General features: G+C 34.9%; 1 protein-coding gene across 2 annotated transcripts in view; it reads right to left on the bottom strand.

The window, feature by feature from the left end:
* The window catches only part of Dnajc1 (DnaJ heat shock protein family (Hsp40) member C1), a 194,350-nt gene that overhangs the window by 14,737 nt on the left and 162,133 nt on the right, over positions 1 to 17,480 (bottom strand). For both annotated transcript variants that reach the window (XM_047520377.1, XM_047520378.1), the window contains one exon: positions 11,068 to 11,187. In XM_047520377.1, coding sequence (XP_047376333.1) covers positions 11,068 to 11,187 — 120 coding nt within the window. The remainder of the gene's footprint in view (positions 1 to 11,067; positions 11,188 to 17,480) is intronic.

Raw genomic sequence — 17,480 nt, 5'->3', positions numbered from 1 at the left:
AAGTTGCCAAGGGTGGTCTTGAACCTGTGATCCTCCTGCCTCAGCCTCCTGAGTCACTACAATTATAAGCATTTGGCACTGCTTCCAAGCTCTGTATCATTAATTTCTGCTTGATTTAGGTATACACTTTGTTCTTTTTCTAGTATCTTTAGATGGAAGGTGAGTTAATTACTTGATATTTTTCTTCTTTCTTAACATAGGCACTTAGAGTTACAAAGTACCCTCTAAGAACTGTTGGCTGCATTCCCTAAAATTTAGTATGTTGTGCCTTCATTTTCATTCATCTCTAAGAATTTTCTGACTCCTCTTATGATTTTCCTTTGAACTGCTGGTTATTTAGGAGTGTGTTGTTTAATTTCCACATACTTCTTGAGCTTCCCAATATTTTTCCAGTGCCTGATCACTAATATCATTTGTACTATTTTCATCCTTTTACACTTACTGACTAAGGTTTATCTGATAGCCTAGGATATGGTCTATTTTGCAGGATGTTCCATGTGTACTTAAGAAGAATGTATATTTTATTGTTAGACTGTTTTAGAAGTATGTATTAGGTCTAGTTGGTTTATCACATCTTTCAGTTCTTCCTTATTAATCTAACTACTTATCCAATTATTCGAAGTGAGGTATTGAAATTTAAATCATTATTACTGAATTATTTATATCTACCTTCAGTTTTGTCAGTTTTTTCTTTTGTGTATTTTGGTGTTCTTTTATCAGGCACATAAATATTTATAATTGTTTTATCTTCCTGGATTAGTTTTTATTTATTTAGTCTTGGTGCCAGGGATTGAGCCCAGGGACACTCAACCACTGATCCGCATCCCCAGTCCTTTTTATTCTTTATTTTGAGACAGGGTCTTGCTAAATTGTTTAGCACTAAGATGCTGATGATGGCTTTGAACTTGAGATCCTCCTGCCTCAGCCTCCCTAGCTGCTGGGATTACAGGTATGTACGACTGTGTCCAACTGGATTAGCTTTTTATCATTACAAAATGTCCCTCTTTATCTCTAGTAAATTTTTAAAAATATTTTTTAGTTGTTTGTGGATCTTTTTATTTATTTATATGCAGTGCTGAGAATTGAACCCAGTGCCTCACACGTGCCAGGCAAGTACTCTGCCACTGAGCCACAACCCCAGCCCGTAAATTTTTTTCAACTTTAAAATTTACCAAAGATGTAAAAAGATACAGAATATTTTATATTGTACCTAAACAGCAGAGGAAGCACAATAGCCCAATTCTCAGAAAAGCTAATGGCTTATCTTTTAGATCTTATTTTCTGATTCCTGTTTGTACTCAAGTTATAATATGAATGGTCACGTAAGGAGTTCAGAAAACTTCATTTGAGGTCAATTAGCAAAATCACAAATATATTTGGCTGTAGAATCTCTTAACTGAGACACATACAATTCTCTGACATCTTAGAGTCATGACACAGACTTTCACACAAATCTTTTCTCCCTTTATATATGAAGGGCTAATATTTATTAAATATGTTAATGTATTTTTCTTAAACCAAATAGACTCAATTTCAGGATCCTCTTTAAGAAGCAAATTCCAATGATATGTGAGGTTGAAATCATTCATTTAGTATCGACATTCCAGTATTAGGACACAGATCATACTGATCCAGAGTCTCCAATATGTAGCCAAGAACAAGTTTTCTGTTTGTAGAATCAATGACTTGGATTGAGACTACTTGGCTAGAGTCTTTTCATACTGTCTACTACACATAATCACAGTCCACCATATTCTCAGTGTAAAATAATGAACATGAGGGAACATCACTATCATCACTAATCATCTTGGAGCCATACCTTTTCACTCTCACTTAAAAGGCAACTTAGAACTTAAAACATGTTCATTAGAAGCAAAATACAATTTTCTAATTCAATGTGGTTCAATAATTACTATAATATTCTAGTCTCTTTGCTGAGTCTATTTTCTGATGTCATGAGATGGTTCTCTAAAAATGATAACTGCAAGTGTCCCCTTTTTATTAAGAATTTCTCTTCTCAGTTTCTGACTCAGGAGGAGGTATTTACATGGCAGATGATGACAAAATGTTTTTGTTTGGAGGAAGTTTGGCATCTGCAACTGAGAAAGAAGTTTCCAAAGAATTAGTGGCCTAATATAAAGCTCCATTCAAGGTGTCTGAGTAAGATACCATGCCACTTTAGGAAAGTTAACATGTTTGTGGGTGGACATGGTCATCACCAAATCGACTTCTCTCCTCCCACACATTTGGAATGATTTCCATAATGTGGGGGCCAATTTACTCTTGAAACCTTTAATGTTATTTTCTCACATGGTCTATAATGAATTTTCTAGCAATTCATTCTGGAATCATATGAAATTGCAGAAGATATGGTCCCTGACTTAATTGAGGATTGTAACAAGCTGTGTTCAGGACTTTTTTCTAGTATCCTGTGGGAAGAAAACAGATCCTTCTACAAAGGCCTCACAAAGATGACCTATCTGAGCAATTAATATTATGGGTTACTTGGTAGGCTTGTGGACAAAACACTAATATCCATGTGTATTAGCAGTCACATGGATTGCAGAGCTGTGGGAGAATATGTTTCACTATGTTCTGAGATCAAGTAGAAAACATTTTATAACCACTCTATTGCCCAAATTTATCTTTAAATTCTTAATAAACAGGGGCTCTATGATCCAGTCTAAGACATTGGTTAAGGTAGAGTGAATGGAAAAAAAAATTAAAAATAGGTTTCATTCCCTCTAGTGAACACACTGATGAAAATAATAGAATATTAAATTAGCAAAATGGAAATTATAATCCACAGGGTAGAGCTAGGGTTAGTAGATAGTTATATGGTTACATACTTCTGCTCAATTTAAAGAACTTTCCTATTTTCTGAGCTATCCAAAGTATATGCTCATATTCCTGCCTTCTTCAGATAACTCAGAAAAAAAAAGTTGATTACTAGTAATAACCTTCAGTCACATTTTTTTCAGATTTCAGCTGACTTGATATTTTAAGTACTTTTTTTAAATTCAGTAACTGAGAGGTTCATCATTTGTATTTGTTGCCTTTACTTTTGATCAACTTTCCATTTGAATTTAGCACTTCTTATAACTGAAAACTACTGTGGCTTTCCAATACAAAGTGGCACTCTGTTACCTGAGCATTAAATAAAGCACTTGAAAATGTTTCCAACTAGTAGAAAGCAGTGCTATTCATTCTTATTATTTCTCCAATGTCTTAAAAATTTTCTCTGGATTCTCTGGATAGAAAAATATAAGAGATAATTGTGTTCATCTTAACCATAAAAAAAAGGGGACCTTTCATTAACTGATTATCTCTATAAATAGTGTAGATGGCCATTTACTGGGAAAAAATACTTTTGCCAACAGACAATAGTATAGTTTTGTAGAGATTATTATTCCATCCAGTGAATATTCTTAACAATCCTATATATATATTCACCCATCTTCTTTTCTTAATTGTTTCCCCAAAATTTTAGGAGCAGGAAGTGATTTTTAAACTGCATTAACATGTAAGTATCTGCTCAAGGGTCTATGGACTTGCTGTTGCTCCAAGCTGTAAATAAGAAGTTAGCAAGTAATTTCCAGGCAATAAAATAAATCCCTACAATAAAGTCTGATGCTATTACCACACCATAACAAAACCAACTTTTTTATGAATAAGATCATCCATAGTATTCAAAGTGCATGTGACTGTAACTAGTAAATGAGAATTAAGCTTTAAAGCAGATACTATCCTCTCAGTAAAATACTGGTTCTGATAAGTAAGTACAAATTACAGACTCAGTATACTAATAAAAGAGAGGACATTTTAACATGATACAGAAAAAATACTTAAGAATCTTAAAAGGGAACCACATAAAGAAAATGTTTCATGCAATTTTCAAATATACTTTGTTTCAATGAGTAGTAAAGAAAGTGCGTGAGTGGTCCACTAGAGCTTCATGAGACCCTGAATATCTCTGTGGTTCATATATTCAAAAGGGAGTCTGGGAAAGCAGCTGCTTCTGGAGCTTGTCCTCCTTTGTCTGCACTCTTCCAGTGCTTTCCCATCTCACTCAGAGTAAAATCCAAAATCTTTACCTTGGCCAAAAAGGTCTTTATAGACTCACTATCTCTTGGTCTCATCTTCAGTAATCTCCTTCTACTCACTCCTTTGCAGATCATATTGGTCTCGGCTTGACCCTGCAGACCCCAAGCCTTCTCTAGCCTCACAGTCTTAGTAAGTGCTATTTCCTCTACCTGCAATGCCCATTCTCAAACAAACCTGCTCCCTCACTTTTCCATCTCTGCTCATATTTATCACCACTTAGGGAGGACTAGAACCCTGTTTCTAAATGGCAACTGCCTTCAATTTCTGTCCTTTTACCCTGCTTTATCTTTCTTCATATTACCTGTCCCTGTCCATGAGTTTTACTCTACACATGCAGGTTCTTTCCATTGCTCTTCTTCATAATCCCTTAAGGAAACTGTCTTTGCCTGCATGGAAAATTAGTTTAGTTGCAGACAAATTAGTGTTCTAGCTCAGTGCAAAGGAAAAATGAATAAGAGCTCCTACAAATGCACAATACTTCCATTATGTTCTTCTGAAGAGAGTAACACAGTCATATCAGAGGTTGGGAGGCTTGGGAATAACAGTGCTGTTGGGTGCATATGCGCCTAACTATAAATCCATCACTAAAGAGGAAAGAAAGAACATATTTTGGTGAACAACATGCCAGAGTCTTCCACAATTTGTAGATTTTAAAAACTGAAAACCTGTTTGGGAAATATGTAAAATTGTTAAAATATGAAAAGTCGTTTTGTATATTACACAATTGTGACCTGGTAAATACTATCCATTGTTGTGACAAATAATGTGCTGGGATAACGCTTCCTGTGCTACTCAAAGGAGAATGCTGGCAGGATCACGTTCCTTTGCTCAATCACTCTGCTCTTTACTGAAATCTGGACTTTCCTTATTTTATGGGTTTCTGTACTTTGTGGAGTTTCTAGATTCCTGTTTCCATGTATACATTTTTCCAAGTTCTCAGTCATACTGTATGTTCTATAGATCTCCCTCTTCCCAGGGTCTCAGACACGCAGTCCATAGTGCTCCTATTTCAATTTGATCTTACGGCTCTCTTGCCTGCTGTGTGGCTGTGGAGTGCAGTGATTTCTGTTCACTGGGCTGGATCCACCATTTCTTAGATCCCATTTTGTCTTCTTTGATTCATCCCTCTTTTTCCTGGATACAACCTCAGGAAAACTTCTAAGAAAGGGTAACAAGTCTTTACCTCATGTATTTGCCATTGTACTCAGTCTGTTCTGAATTCAGAACATTTCCCCTCAGAACTAAGAAGGCATTTTCCCCTGGTCTCTCAGAATCTATTGTTGCTGTAATTTTTATCATTACATTTTGCCTTACTTCAGAGGTATCTTCATAGAAACTTTGAAGGTCTACATATTCTTGATATTCATAAATTTTCCCAGGACCTTGTCTATGTAGCCCACTTGACTTTGGAAAGCTCTCACAAAGCTGTCTCAGGTGTCCTTACATTCTGGAAAACATTATTTACTGAGCAAAGATCTTGCCTCTGTTTTCTCTGTCTCTCTTACTGGAATTCCTTCTAGTCATATTTGGACTTCCTGGAAATTCCCTGAATTTCCTTTCTACGTTATTTTAAAACAATTTGTCTTTTTATTCTGTTCTCCAGGAGATTTTCTTAATGATAGCTTTCAGTCATTCTACTTCATTTGTTTTTGCTACTTGATATTCATTTTTGCTCTAATTTTTTTCATGGTATCCTGTTGTATTATGAATTCAATATTTTCTTGACTATCTAGATGCCAGAAGGTTTATATAATGAAATAATCTGAGTAGGCTAGAATAATTCTAGAAGGCTGCCTACCTATATATATCCAACTAGTAAAGTTCAAAATTTCTATAACATTCTCATTTGTGCATACAAATGCAAGAATTTAAATCAACAAGTGTTGCTGACTCTTTGCGGTACCAAATTTGTGGATTTTTGTCACCGCCTGCAGCAACAATTTGCACGGGTCTTTATGGGTGGTGGACTGGAAACTGTGCTACTTCTATTTCTGAGCTGCTTCCTTCCTTGTTTGCTTGTTTATAGAGGATAGAGGAAATGAGGCTTACTTGCTTTGAGAGGAGAGAGAGAGAGACTACACATATCTTCTTAGTTCTGCTACTTCTTAAAGGTGCGTCCTGCATCCTGTGAACTAAGGGTGTGTCTACCTAAGGTGCTTTAGTGATGTGTCCTGAGTACTGCTATCTGCCTATCTGTGATCTGCAACCTAAAGGTGTGTTCTTAGTTCTCTGCTCTGCGATCTGCCTTCTGCCGCTGCCCCCTACTCGCTGCTTCTCTTTCTGCTTGCCGCTTCTTTCTGCTAGCTGCTGCTTTTTGCCTTCTATCTACTGTCCGCTTATATTCCCTCCAGGAGGTGGAGGGCGGGGCCACGCCAGTTGAGATCAGGCGAGGAGCCAGCTGTCCAATCACGAGCAGGCGCGAGCAGGAGCACTGGGAACACCTGTGCACGAGTACCATGGATGTGATCAACTTCTGGCTGGCTGCCAGGCGCCATCTTGGCAAGTCCGCATGGCATAGCCCCCAACAAACAAGTTAAATCTCACTGTTCATTAAAAGAATAATTTTATATAATCAAGTAGAATTTATCCTGGAAATGCAAAGAAAGGACTTTGACAACCTATTCCTTCTCATTAGGTCATATGAGAAAAATTATACGATTTCAAAAGATGTTAAAAAACTAATGTTAGAATTTCACAACTAATCCTCAAAACAACTGTCATAAATTAAAACTGAAAAAAATCCAACTCAAGAAAACTTTCCCAGCACTACCCATCTATATCTATATATCTCATATAATATAGCTAAAACTGAAAATTCTTTATCTAACTAGAGGGGGAAAAAGGTTTGTGGTAATCACTATGTAATATGTAACAAAACTTCAGTCACACCAATGGAGAGATTAGTAATTGATTATGTAGTTTTGTCTGATGGACACAAAAGGTCCTACTACCTCCAAATAGCACTCTGCCTCCAAATAGGCAATCAGATTGTTTGTAATGCCTTCCCCAATCATGTAGATCCTTGGGATAGGAACTTGAAGATTTTAAATACTGTGTGTGTATGATATGTAATAACATTAAATTATCATCTATTAATATTGAAAAATGTGTATCAAATTAGCTAGTGACTCATCTAGCAAAGATAATGGGATAAAGCACTCATTCCAGTCTAACATTTAAATGTCTTCGAAGGTTGTGAAGTTGAGAAGATAAGAAACAATGGAGGGAGAGAAATATGGACCAAACTCAGAATAAGAACTACTCCAGTAGGAAGTTGGTAAGGGTCTATGAGGATGAAAATGGAAAACCAAAAGACAATCCTGTCATCCTTACAATTCTGGGCAGGACCAGTATAACTCTAAAACTAACAGTATAACATATTAGTCAAAAGAATAACTATATATTTAGTGCACTGATAGACCACAAAGCTTGTTTCCAATGTAACAATTCACTTAGGATTTTTTTTTTTTTTTTTTTTTTCAGTAGTGGGATTGACCTAGGAGTGTTTCTGAGCTATATCCCCAGTCCTTTTTATTTTTAATTTTGAGACAGGGTCTCACCAAGTTGCCCAGGCTGGCCTTGAACTTTCGAATCCTCCTGTCCCAGCCTCCTGAGTAGCAGGAGTGTGTGCCACTACTCCTGGTTTACTTTAGGGTTTCTGAAACAACCACCATAATGATATATAAATTTCCCCCAAAATCCTCATCATCTATCTCTATCCTAGTGGTAGCTGTATAAAATCTTACCTTCTTCCTCCTCACTGGCATAGTGGGATGCTTATCTAACTACAAACCTCTTGCCTCACACTATGGCACTAAGCTAATTATAACAGTCTGTTTAAATTTAGCCACCTGTCTTTTGTTTTGCTGCTTAGCTGGACCTTTTCTAGGCAAGCAGAAAATCTCCAATGAATCTGTTATCACAACCAGAATGCAAGAGGTTAGTGACCACAGAGAGAAGGAGAATCAGTTTACATCCTTTCAGGCAAGAGAATAACACTACTCCACAAGTTAGAAATATGAGGCTCCCTGACCTTAATTTAGAAAACCTGCAGTTAATAATCACATTAAAGTTGGTTTAACATGCCAGACAGTTTTTGTTTCCTCTGTTGTTTTTACAATTTAAGTGTCCTTTGTGGTTACTAAAATTATTTGCTGAAAGGCATGTATTAACATTTAAAATATTTAATCCTTAATAAAACAGGTCTTAGAGTATAGGTATATCTAAATTAAAATGTACTTTGTGTCAATTTTTTAAAAAGTGAAAAACATTGCTTATACTTCTCTAGAGTAGAATTTAGTAATCTAACTCTGCTAATTATGTGAATTAATATAATTAATTTTCTTCTTAATTGAGGAATAAAGTAGGTTTTTCACTATAATCTGTCAATCCAAATAAAGAACCATATAGATTCCACCACTGTCGCACTTTCACCTCTCTCCCCAAAAGGTTAATTGTTTCTTGAAGGAAAGAGAAGCAAGCCTGAAGCTACAAATTCAGCAAGGAAACCAGGTCAAAGGACAGCTGTGAAGAGCAGGGGCAAACTGGTCAGGTGACAGGGTCAGTATGCAGAGGAAAAAGGAGAGAACCTGGCTTCTTTTCCATAATCAAATACTTACTGAAATCAAACCCGATTAACACCATAAGCCACAAAGAAGCCCAAGTGTTCTTTTAAAGTGTGATTAACTTTCAGTTAACATTCTACTGAAGGAACTCTATTAGCTGAACCCATTTCAGGTGCTTCAATGTGATTCACAAGTCATTCCTATGTGTCCTTGAAAGGAGTTTGCTGAATCCTTGCACACCTGTTCTCTTTTAGAAAGAATGATTTATGCTGTGTGTGTGTGTGTGTGTGTGTGTGTGTGTGTCTGTCTGTCTGTCTGTCTGCATAAGTTACTAAAATGAAATGTATAGTGCAGCTATGGAGATGATGCTCACAGGATAAAAATGCAATGTGATAAATGCTGACATAGAAGAAAAGTTACAATTTTTTGTTGCTACAAAAGTTTAGGTTCATTCAAGGTACTTTTGATATTATGAAACAGAACTAATACTTGGTAGCACACATAAATGAACAACTGAAAAAGTCACATATGCAGGCATGATATAAGTCTCCCTTGGGGAGGCCTAGGGAGGAAAAAAACAGGATGAATTTTCCAAAGTTTAAAAAGATGCCCTTGTACCAACACTACTATTGCAAATTAAATATAGATATTCTAGATCTATGAGGTTCTGTGGTTATATTAGGGATATTCTTAACATTTTTTAAAACTTTCTCTACTCTAAAAAATACAGAAAAATTTTAATCAGATTTTAATGACAACAAATTAATTTAAAATATTACTTAATTTCCTATTTCCCTTTAGCATTAACTAAAAATATTACATAAAAAATTAGAAGTAGTGCTGTCTTCAAAGGAGACAAAATTAACGTACGTCTTCATTAAACAACTGAACTAAAAGTTTTGGGCCCTTTTGACCAATGTTTTATAACTTTCTAGAAATTAGTAATTTGTGTTAATCACTATATTACTAGCAGCTGTATAAAACTGCAGGGTCATAATACTTAAAACATCAACCATGGAATCCTTTAATGTGGTCTGATATTCACTGATAAGTCATTATTAACTTATCTTTTACACACATACTTAATGAGAAAATAAAATGTACACTTTAGCAACATTCTAAGTAGAAGAAAGGAAAACCTTATAAGGTTTTCCAGTTATTAAAGTACTGGCCTCCTCATGAAACAGCAAAAAAATTTGTTACAGGATACAATAGCTATTTTCCCCATGATAATACTTTAACTGTAAAGTGAAAATAATGCAAACATTTATAGATATCCAAACAGTTTTAAATGTGACTTTAAAAAGATGTATGTAGTAACAATATTCATACATATAATTTAAAGTTTCAAAGAAGTTCCTATTCAAAGAGAAAAAAAGAAAAAAAAAAATCCTCCGAAAACTTGGCAGTAATGTTTGTATGTTTGTTTCTAAATTTAAAAAGTGAAGTTTACTATGAAAGTTAAGCTTATAGCTTATAGTACCAGTTTTTTGTTTGTTTGTCTTTGGTAGCTGTGTTTAATAAAAATTTTCAGTTCTTTTTAAAGGTTTGTGTTATCAAAAAAGACCTAAAAGCATATTAACAGAAATGAAGGGAAAATTTTAAATCTTTGCTTTTAGTAATTCCTTAAGTATTTTTAGATCTATAGAATATAGTTAAAGTAAATTTAGTAAAAAATATTTACTATTTATGAAAATATCAATTTCACCACTGAAAGTTTTTTTCTAAATTTCAATTAAATGTTTACTAAGTATGTCTAAAGATCCTCTAAATTTCCTGAATTAAAGCACTTAAAGTGTTAAGTAAAAAAACCTTTATAGGTAAATTATCCTCTAAATGTTAGGTTTGGCCATTCACACCTACATACGAATGAATGGTCATACACAGATGTGAATGGTCATACCACATAGACACACAGCTTGTCAAAATGAATGGTTAGTATCAACCTTGAAATAAAAAGTCAAACATTCTATTTGTATTATAGGACTAGTGCTCATTTAATTAATCCAAACCACCTGTCTAAATACACTAGCAATCTGTACAACGTTAAAAAGATCCAGCTGAAATATAATCTCTAATTTTGATCAGTTTGAGAACTATCTTTTCTACAATTAAAGGGTCACTATAAACACAAAACCTGGCATTGTTTTTCTGTGATTAGGTTTCAGTAGCTTAAGTCGGCCAAACACTAGAATTCCTCACACAGCTGTTAATTGTGGACCAGGGGACTGACTCACATCTGCTTCTTGCTTATTTCATTAATGGTTCACTTCCAGGTCCTCAAAGAATTGCAGCCTTTCTCCAAAGACAATGTAGGACCCATCTATGTCTGCCTCCTACATAGTTGGCTTGTTCTGGTTTGTCATTCTCCATACAATGCAAATCTGAGTGAACTCACATCTGTCACAGATCGACCCAATTCGTGGGCAATCTTTTCCCATCGACCAGGGGTCCCTCCTGGGAACTTAACCATACTTCTTGTCAGCTGGCTGAGGTCCTCTTCTGTCCATTCAGGTGCCTGCAAAACATTAGAGAAAATAAAAAAATATAATTTGGAGAATGCTTGGTAAAACATTTAATAAGCCTGCAAAACAAATTATTGGTAACATGCTTTCTACAAAAAAAAAAAAAAAAAAAAAAAAGCAAAACAAAACAAAACCCCCCAAAACCCCCTGATATGTATCTAAAAGTTTAGATAAAAGTTTGAAATGTATATTGAACATTAAAATGCAAAGCTCCAACAGTCTTAAATTTTTCCTACATATACCAAATAAGAAAGAAGGAATACTACAAAACTAGGTTTTGCAAGACATTTTTTTAAAAATTCAGTTTTACATTAAAGTGAGAAACCATTATTGAAGTCTATAAAATGTAATGCTACTCACAAATGGTTCACAAAATGTGATTATTAAGTTTTGAAGTTTAAAAAAATTATACTTTATAGAAAACAAAATTTTATTACAAGTATAAATTAAAATATGACTAAATGTACTGGTTCAGAATCAGAACTAAGACAAAGATTTTTTTGGTACATTGTATAGAACAATATTCAATTTTTAAAATAACAAATTTTCAAGAAGTTTAATTTATCAAATGCTAACATTAATAAAACTCAGGTACAAATAAAACTAGAAACTCCTATGACTAATACTTAATCCAGTCCATGCAAAGCAACATATCAGTTGTAAGAAGGTAAAGAGCTTCTAGAAGTTGGCCAAATTATTAAACTGAGTGAATATAACACTTTAAAGATTATAAACCACACAAAGATCCTAATAGCAACCATAACCTCTGCATTTTACTCAGCCTGACCAGTGGTCAAACCCAAAATTTAGCAAAGCAAAAAAATTATTATCAAATAACAAAACCATGTGATAGTATTTTATATTACATTTTAGCACTAAGCTATCCCCATCACAGGCAGTAACCATTTTGGTATTAAACAATAAAATTAAGTAAGTAGTAAGCAGAGAGATTGAGGATGCTTATCTTATTTTCCTTTAATTAATGAATCTAAAAAGAAGAAAAGGAAGGGAGGGATGGAAGGAAAAGAGAAAAAGAAAAAAGGAAAGAAAGGAAGAAAGGGAGAGAGAGAGGTGGAAGGAAATCTTTGAAACAAATACCTTTTCTAATCACCATTTCCGATAATGAACAGGCATACATCAGGCAGTTTGCATTACAGAACCATCAGCACAGAACAACAGTCAGAGGTGAGTGACCCCAGGGACTATCTCCACAGCTACAGCAAAGCTTCTCCCTGACACTAATCCTCCCTGTCATTCTCCCACTGTGCTCTAACCACACTGACATCCGCCTGCCTCACTGCAAGCTTAACGGGGCCCTTCCTGACTTTTTACTGTCTCCCCCAATCAATGGTTCAAGCGTGCTCTTTTCACCATGTCCAAATGGCAGCTTCACTCATAATCAAAGTGCACTGCCCCTGTTAAAGGGCTTTCCGAAAGGCTCTCCCATTTGCATTCATTTGCAAAGCAAACTACTTTTATTCACTTTGTTCTGCTATCAAGAATGTTCCCTGAAGCAGATAAATTGGCATAAATACAACCTGCCACTTAAGAGTCAGTAAATAATAGCCAATAGTAGGGAGGATTTTATCAATCATTCTATTTTGTATCCACTAAGAGCTGAAAGCCTCAAACATATTCATCAGCACAGCCCCTACACTACATGCATAAATTCACTTATATAAAAAGGTAGCCTAGATTGGGTCTGGCTGGAATTTCTTTGATATTTAATGAATATCAGAAATCTAATTCTCCATATCGGTTGATTTAAAAATTTACATGGAGGATTTTTTTTCCTTTCTTTTTGTTTCTTTCTTTTTGCCTTATTTAAGGAAAAAAGTTTTATTCTTATTCAGATACCATTTACAGGAACATAATTGGATTTTCAAGGAGATAATATTTTTACTGCTAAAAACTGAAGCTTTAGTAATTATATAAAATGGTTTCAGAAATTCAAGAGGTAAGTTTTAAGTAGAATTTAAATATAGGCTTACAGTACAAAATCACACCATGAAGAACATTATGTTGAAACTGCATGAAGATACACATTGATATAATATTCAAATCATGTAGTATATCAATAAAGTTTTGCACTAAATCAAATCAACCAATTTCTGCATTAACATAAGCACACATTTTTGGAGCAAATGAAATTGTCTAAAATGTCAAAAACAGAAATCATTGTTTCACAAAATAAACTAATTAAAAATAATTTCTATTCTCAAGGGATTGGTTTTCCAAATATACTGCATATATGAACAATGGGCATTTAAAAAATCTGATTTTAGTTCCTTGTTAATAAAAGTCTAAAAGTAGAGTTTCACCCTTTTCTGGAAAGGAAAAACTTTAAATAAAATATTTGGAACCATATCTTGAAAAATCACCTACTGCTATGATGAACTTGCCTTTTAGTTTCATAGTTCTTCATAGCCATGATTTTTATGATTAATATTTAAAAAAAGGATCAATAATAACTAGGACCATAGTCTGAAATCTGGGAGAAGCCTTTTAGCAATTCATTATTCTCTCTCCTACAGCTGTAAGGCACTTTGGTGAATGTGTAATTCCTCAGCAATAGTTAGTTGTGTCTTTAGAAGCAACAGAGCCTCCTGTGATCCAGCTACTACAGCAGCCATGAGGGTGGTCATGGTGTGAATGTATTCTCTCTGTTCTAATCTGGAGCCAACTGTAGCTGTGAAAGTCAAATGAATGCATAAGCATACTGCTTTGCCACTTAAAACCATGTGTGTCCAATATTACTGAAACACTGGGCCAAAAATGCATCTCTACAGTAAAGTAATGGAAGATACCACATGGTGTGGGGACAGCTGTTGTGACTACACAAGCATTCCAATTTTGCATCAGAAAAGCACCACTCTGGGAATAAATCTCCATATTGAATACAAAATAAAAAGTAAGTTTTCAAATAATTCAGTATTTTTATGAAATGACCCAAAAATATGTCTACTGAAGAAATGATTGGGAAATTTAAATTGTAATATCAAATAATGTCCCTTTGGGATGAATTTTTGTCATGAAACCTGTTATACTCAAAGATTTGATGTCTCTGAAAATCTTTAATACTTCTGGATTACCGGGTGGGAGGCTGTAGGGGAAAGCACACTATATTTTTACTTAACCTATATATATATATATACATTTCCCTTCACAGCTTTAGACCATAAAATGTTAATTACAAAGTATCATGTAATTTATTTGGCACTGAAAAATTATGGCCAAAGTAAATGAAAATGTACTTATTTTTTCATATTTAAATGACAAAAAGTCCTTTTCTATCTAATAAATAGATTCAGAAACCTCCTTAATGAGAAATACTTCTATTGAAAGGACCAATTAATGATCATTATTTATGTAATTACAATAGTTAAAAATTCAGATTCAACTATTTGTAGTAGGTTTAGCCCAACTCATAAATCCTCAGAAATTTTACCCAAGAAAATAACATCTTTAAATAGCATTACCCAGTTAAAATATCAGATTTAAAGCTAATAATGTGAATGGCATAATACTAATCTAATAATCTGCTACCCTCTAACTCTGTGTTCCATATACATTTTCTGTTTTAGAAAGCATTTATTTAACTTTCGGCTATACAATTTTTCTTTCCAATTTAAAAATGAATAGTTAGGTGTCCTCAACAAACAACTATGTAAACAAATGATATGTTAACAATGACAACATTAAAAACAAATCACTCTTAGGAAGAGAAACTCTTAAGGGCTCTCTTCCCTGGTTTGTAGGTGGCTACCTTCTTGCTATGTGGTCACATGGCCTTTTGGGCATGAAGTTCCTGTGTGTGTTTGGGGGGTGGATTCCTGGTCTTCCTCTTATAAGAATACCAATCCCATTATACCAGGGCCCTCACTCTTACGATTGCATTCATCTAATCTTAATTACCTTCCCAAAGGGTCTACCTCCTAAGGTAGTTGGGGCTAGGGCTTCAACATATGAATCTGAGGGGACAAAATTTAGTCCGTAACATGGAGGAAACACACAAAGAAAAGCGGAAACAGAAGTTATAACTTTAAAAAAATTTTTTTGGTACTGAGGATTGAACCCTGGGACATTTAATCACTGAACTACATCTCCAGCCCTTTTTATGTTTTATTGTGAGACAGGGTCTTGCTAAGTTACTTAGGCCTCACTAAGTTGCTCAGTCTGGTCTTAAGCCTGTGATCCTCTTGCCTCAGCCTCCTTAGTTCCTGGGATTACAGGTGTGTGCTACCACACCCAGCATAGAAGTCCATAATTTGACCCAACTGGTAGTCTAAAATTTATTTTACAAATTTCTACAACAAACAGATAAAAGGGCAGGGAGTGACTTGGGCCTTTTATAACACTTGCTCTGAGTTAACTGAACATCTATTGAAATATACCCAAATTAGTAAGACTTCAAGTCCTTAATTAATACTGGGCATCCCACTAAATTTAAACTAAGTATCCCAAAATCTCAGGGGAGTTACTGAATATAATATAGAGGACAAACAGGTATGCCTCACCTTACCTACAGGAACAAATGTCTTGCCTAAATTCTTCATGGTCATAACATCCATTTTCCTAAAATATCCCAGAGTGATCATGGACTCTCTGACTCAATGAGTAATGAATAAAATTAGATCTTTGGCACTAACAAATTGCCTTGATAAAATGGAACCTATGGACCTACCTCTTCCCCATTAAAATGGTTAATATGCCCCAATATGATTTAACACAGGGCCTTTAATGATTAAAACCCATTATACAAGACCTCTTTAGAAAAGGGTTTATCCTTACTGCTGGTCCATTTAACAAGACCAATTTGGCCTGCTCTTACGCTTGGGAAGAATGAATGTACCTCATGGTAGATTACTTCAACCTTAATATTGTGGGTTTATTAAGGATCAATATCAGTATTATTGAAATTACTAACAATTTAATCAGAGCTGGTAAATATTGTGCCTTTATAGATTTGGTTAACATGTTCTGTTTCAGTGCCTATTTCAACAGTCTCCTGGCTGCAGTTTGCCTTCAATTCAAGCACCCCACACATTTTCACCCACTTGTGTGGCACTGAAACGGTCCTGCCTTATCAGAACCTCTGAAGGCAAGAACTGAACTATTATTTTACTTCAGGGGCCCCGTTGCGACATTACCTTGGTAACATCCTCCTCTGAGGAGATTCATTTGACACACTATTTGGAACACTATTCAGGACATGCAAATACAAAGAAGTTGACAAAACGGGGATGGGCCACCGCCTTACACAAAATGCAGGGTACTTGCCACCTTGATTAAATTTCTGAAAATTATTTGGTTAAACTGAAGGCTGCTCCATTCATGCCGCTGTAAAGAAACAACTACTGACCATATCGACTCTCACAACTTCTTTTAGGTTCTGGAGAAAATATGTTACTCATTTACAAATTATACCAGGCCCATTTATGCTGTTACTTGTAATACAGCTCACCATGAATGGGATCCCTTATAACAAAAGGTTCCAGAATTCAAACAAATTGCAAAACAGCTAACACTCCTGGTATTCCCCTGCCCTTCCATTCCTTCACTGAAGAGCAACATTTGCTTAGTTTTAGGGAGTTATGTACAAGTAATGACTTTGAAATGGTAAAAACAAAAATATCTGAACTTGGTCAAAATTAAACTTTCGGATTTTAAAAGAAATGATTTAAAAAAATGAAAAGCCATAAACTAGGAGCAAATATTCACAACACACAGCTGAAAAAAAAAAAAGATTTGTATCAGAATTTGCTTATCTATTCTCCCAATAATGAATATTTGAATTGCTGGGCTGGGGAGACAGCTCAGCTGGTAGAGTGCTTGCCTCGCAAGCACAAGGCCCTGAGTTCGATCCCCAGTACTGCCCCCCAAAAAAAAAAAAAAAAAAAAAAAAAAGAATTGCTACCAGCTATTGGTTATTATGTATTAATAATACAACTGCTATGTCAACTTACGTACAACTCCTTAAGTGGTTATATGTTTTAATCTCTTGTATAAACACCTAGAGATGGAATTGCTAAGTCATAAGGAAAGTATATATCTAACTTTATAAGAAACTACTTCAGTATTTTTCAGAGAAGTTATATTGTTTTATGCTATAACCAGCAATGTTATCAGAGTTCTTACTGTTCCATATCTTTGCCAACACTTGAAACTGTCAGTTGTTTTGACTCTGACCATCCTGGTGGGAACTGCATTTCCCAGATTACAAATGATCTGAGTACCTTTACATGTGCTCATCAATCAACTGAATATCTAGTTCCATAAAGTATAT

This window comes from Sciurus carolinensis, chromosome 12 (genome assembly GCF_902686445.1).
Source record: "Sciurus carolinensis chromosome 12, mSciCar1.2, whole genome shotgun sequence".
Taxonomy (NCBI): Eukaryota; Metazoa; Chordata; class Mammalia; order Rodentia; family Sciuridae; genus Sciurus; species Sciurus carolinensis.
Note: the sequence above shows the minus strand (reverse complement) of the source record. Positions and strands in the feature narration are given on the sequence as shown.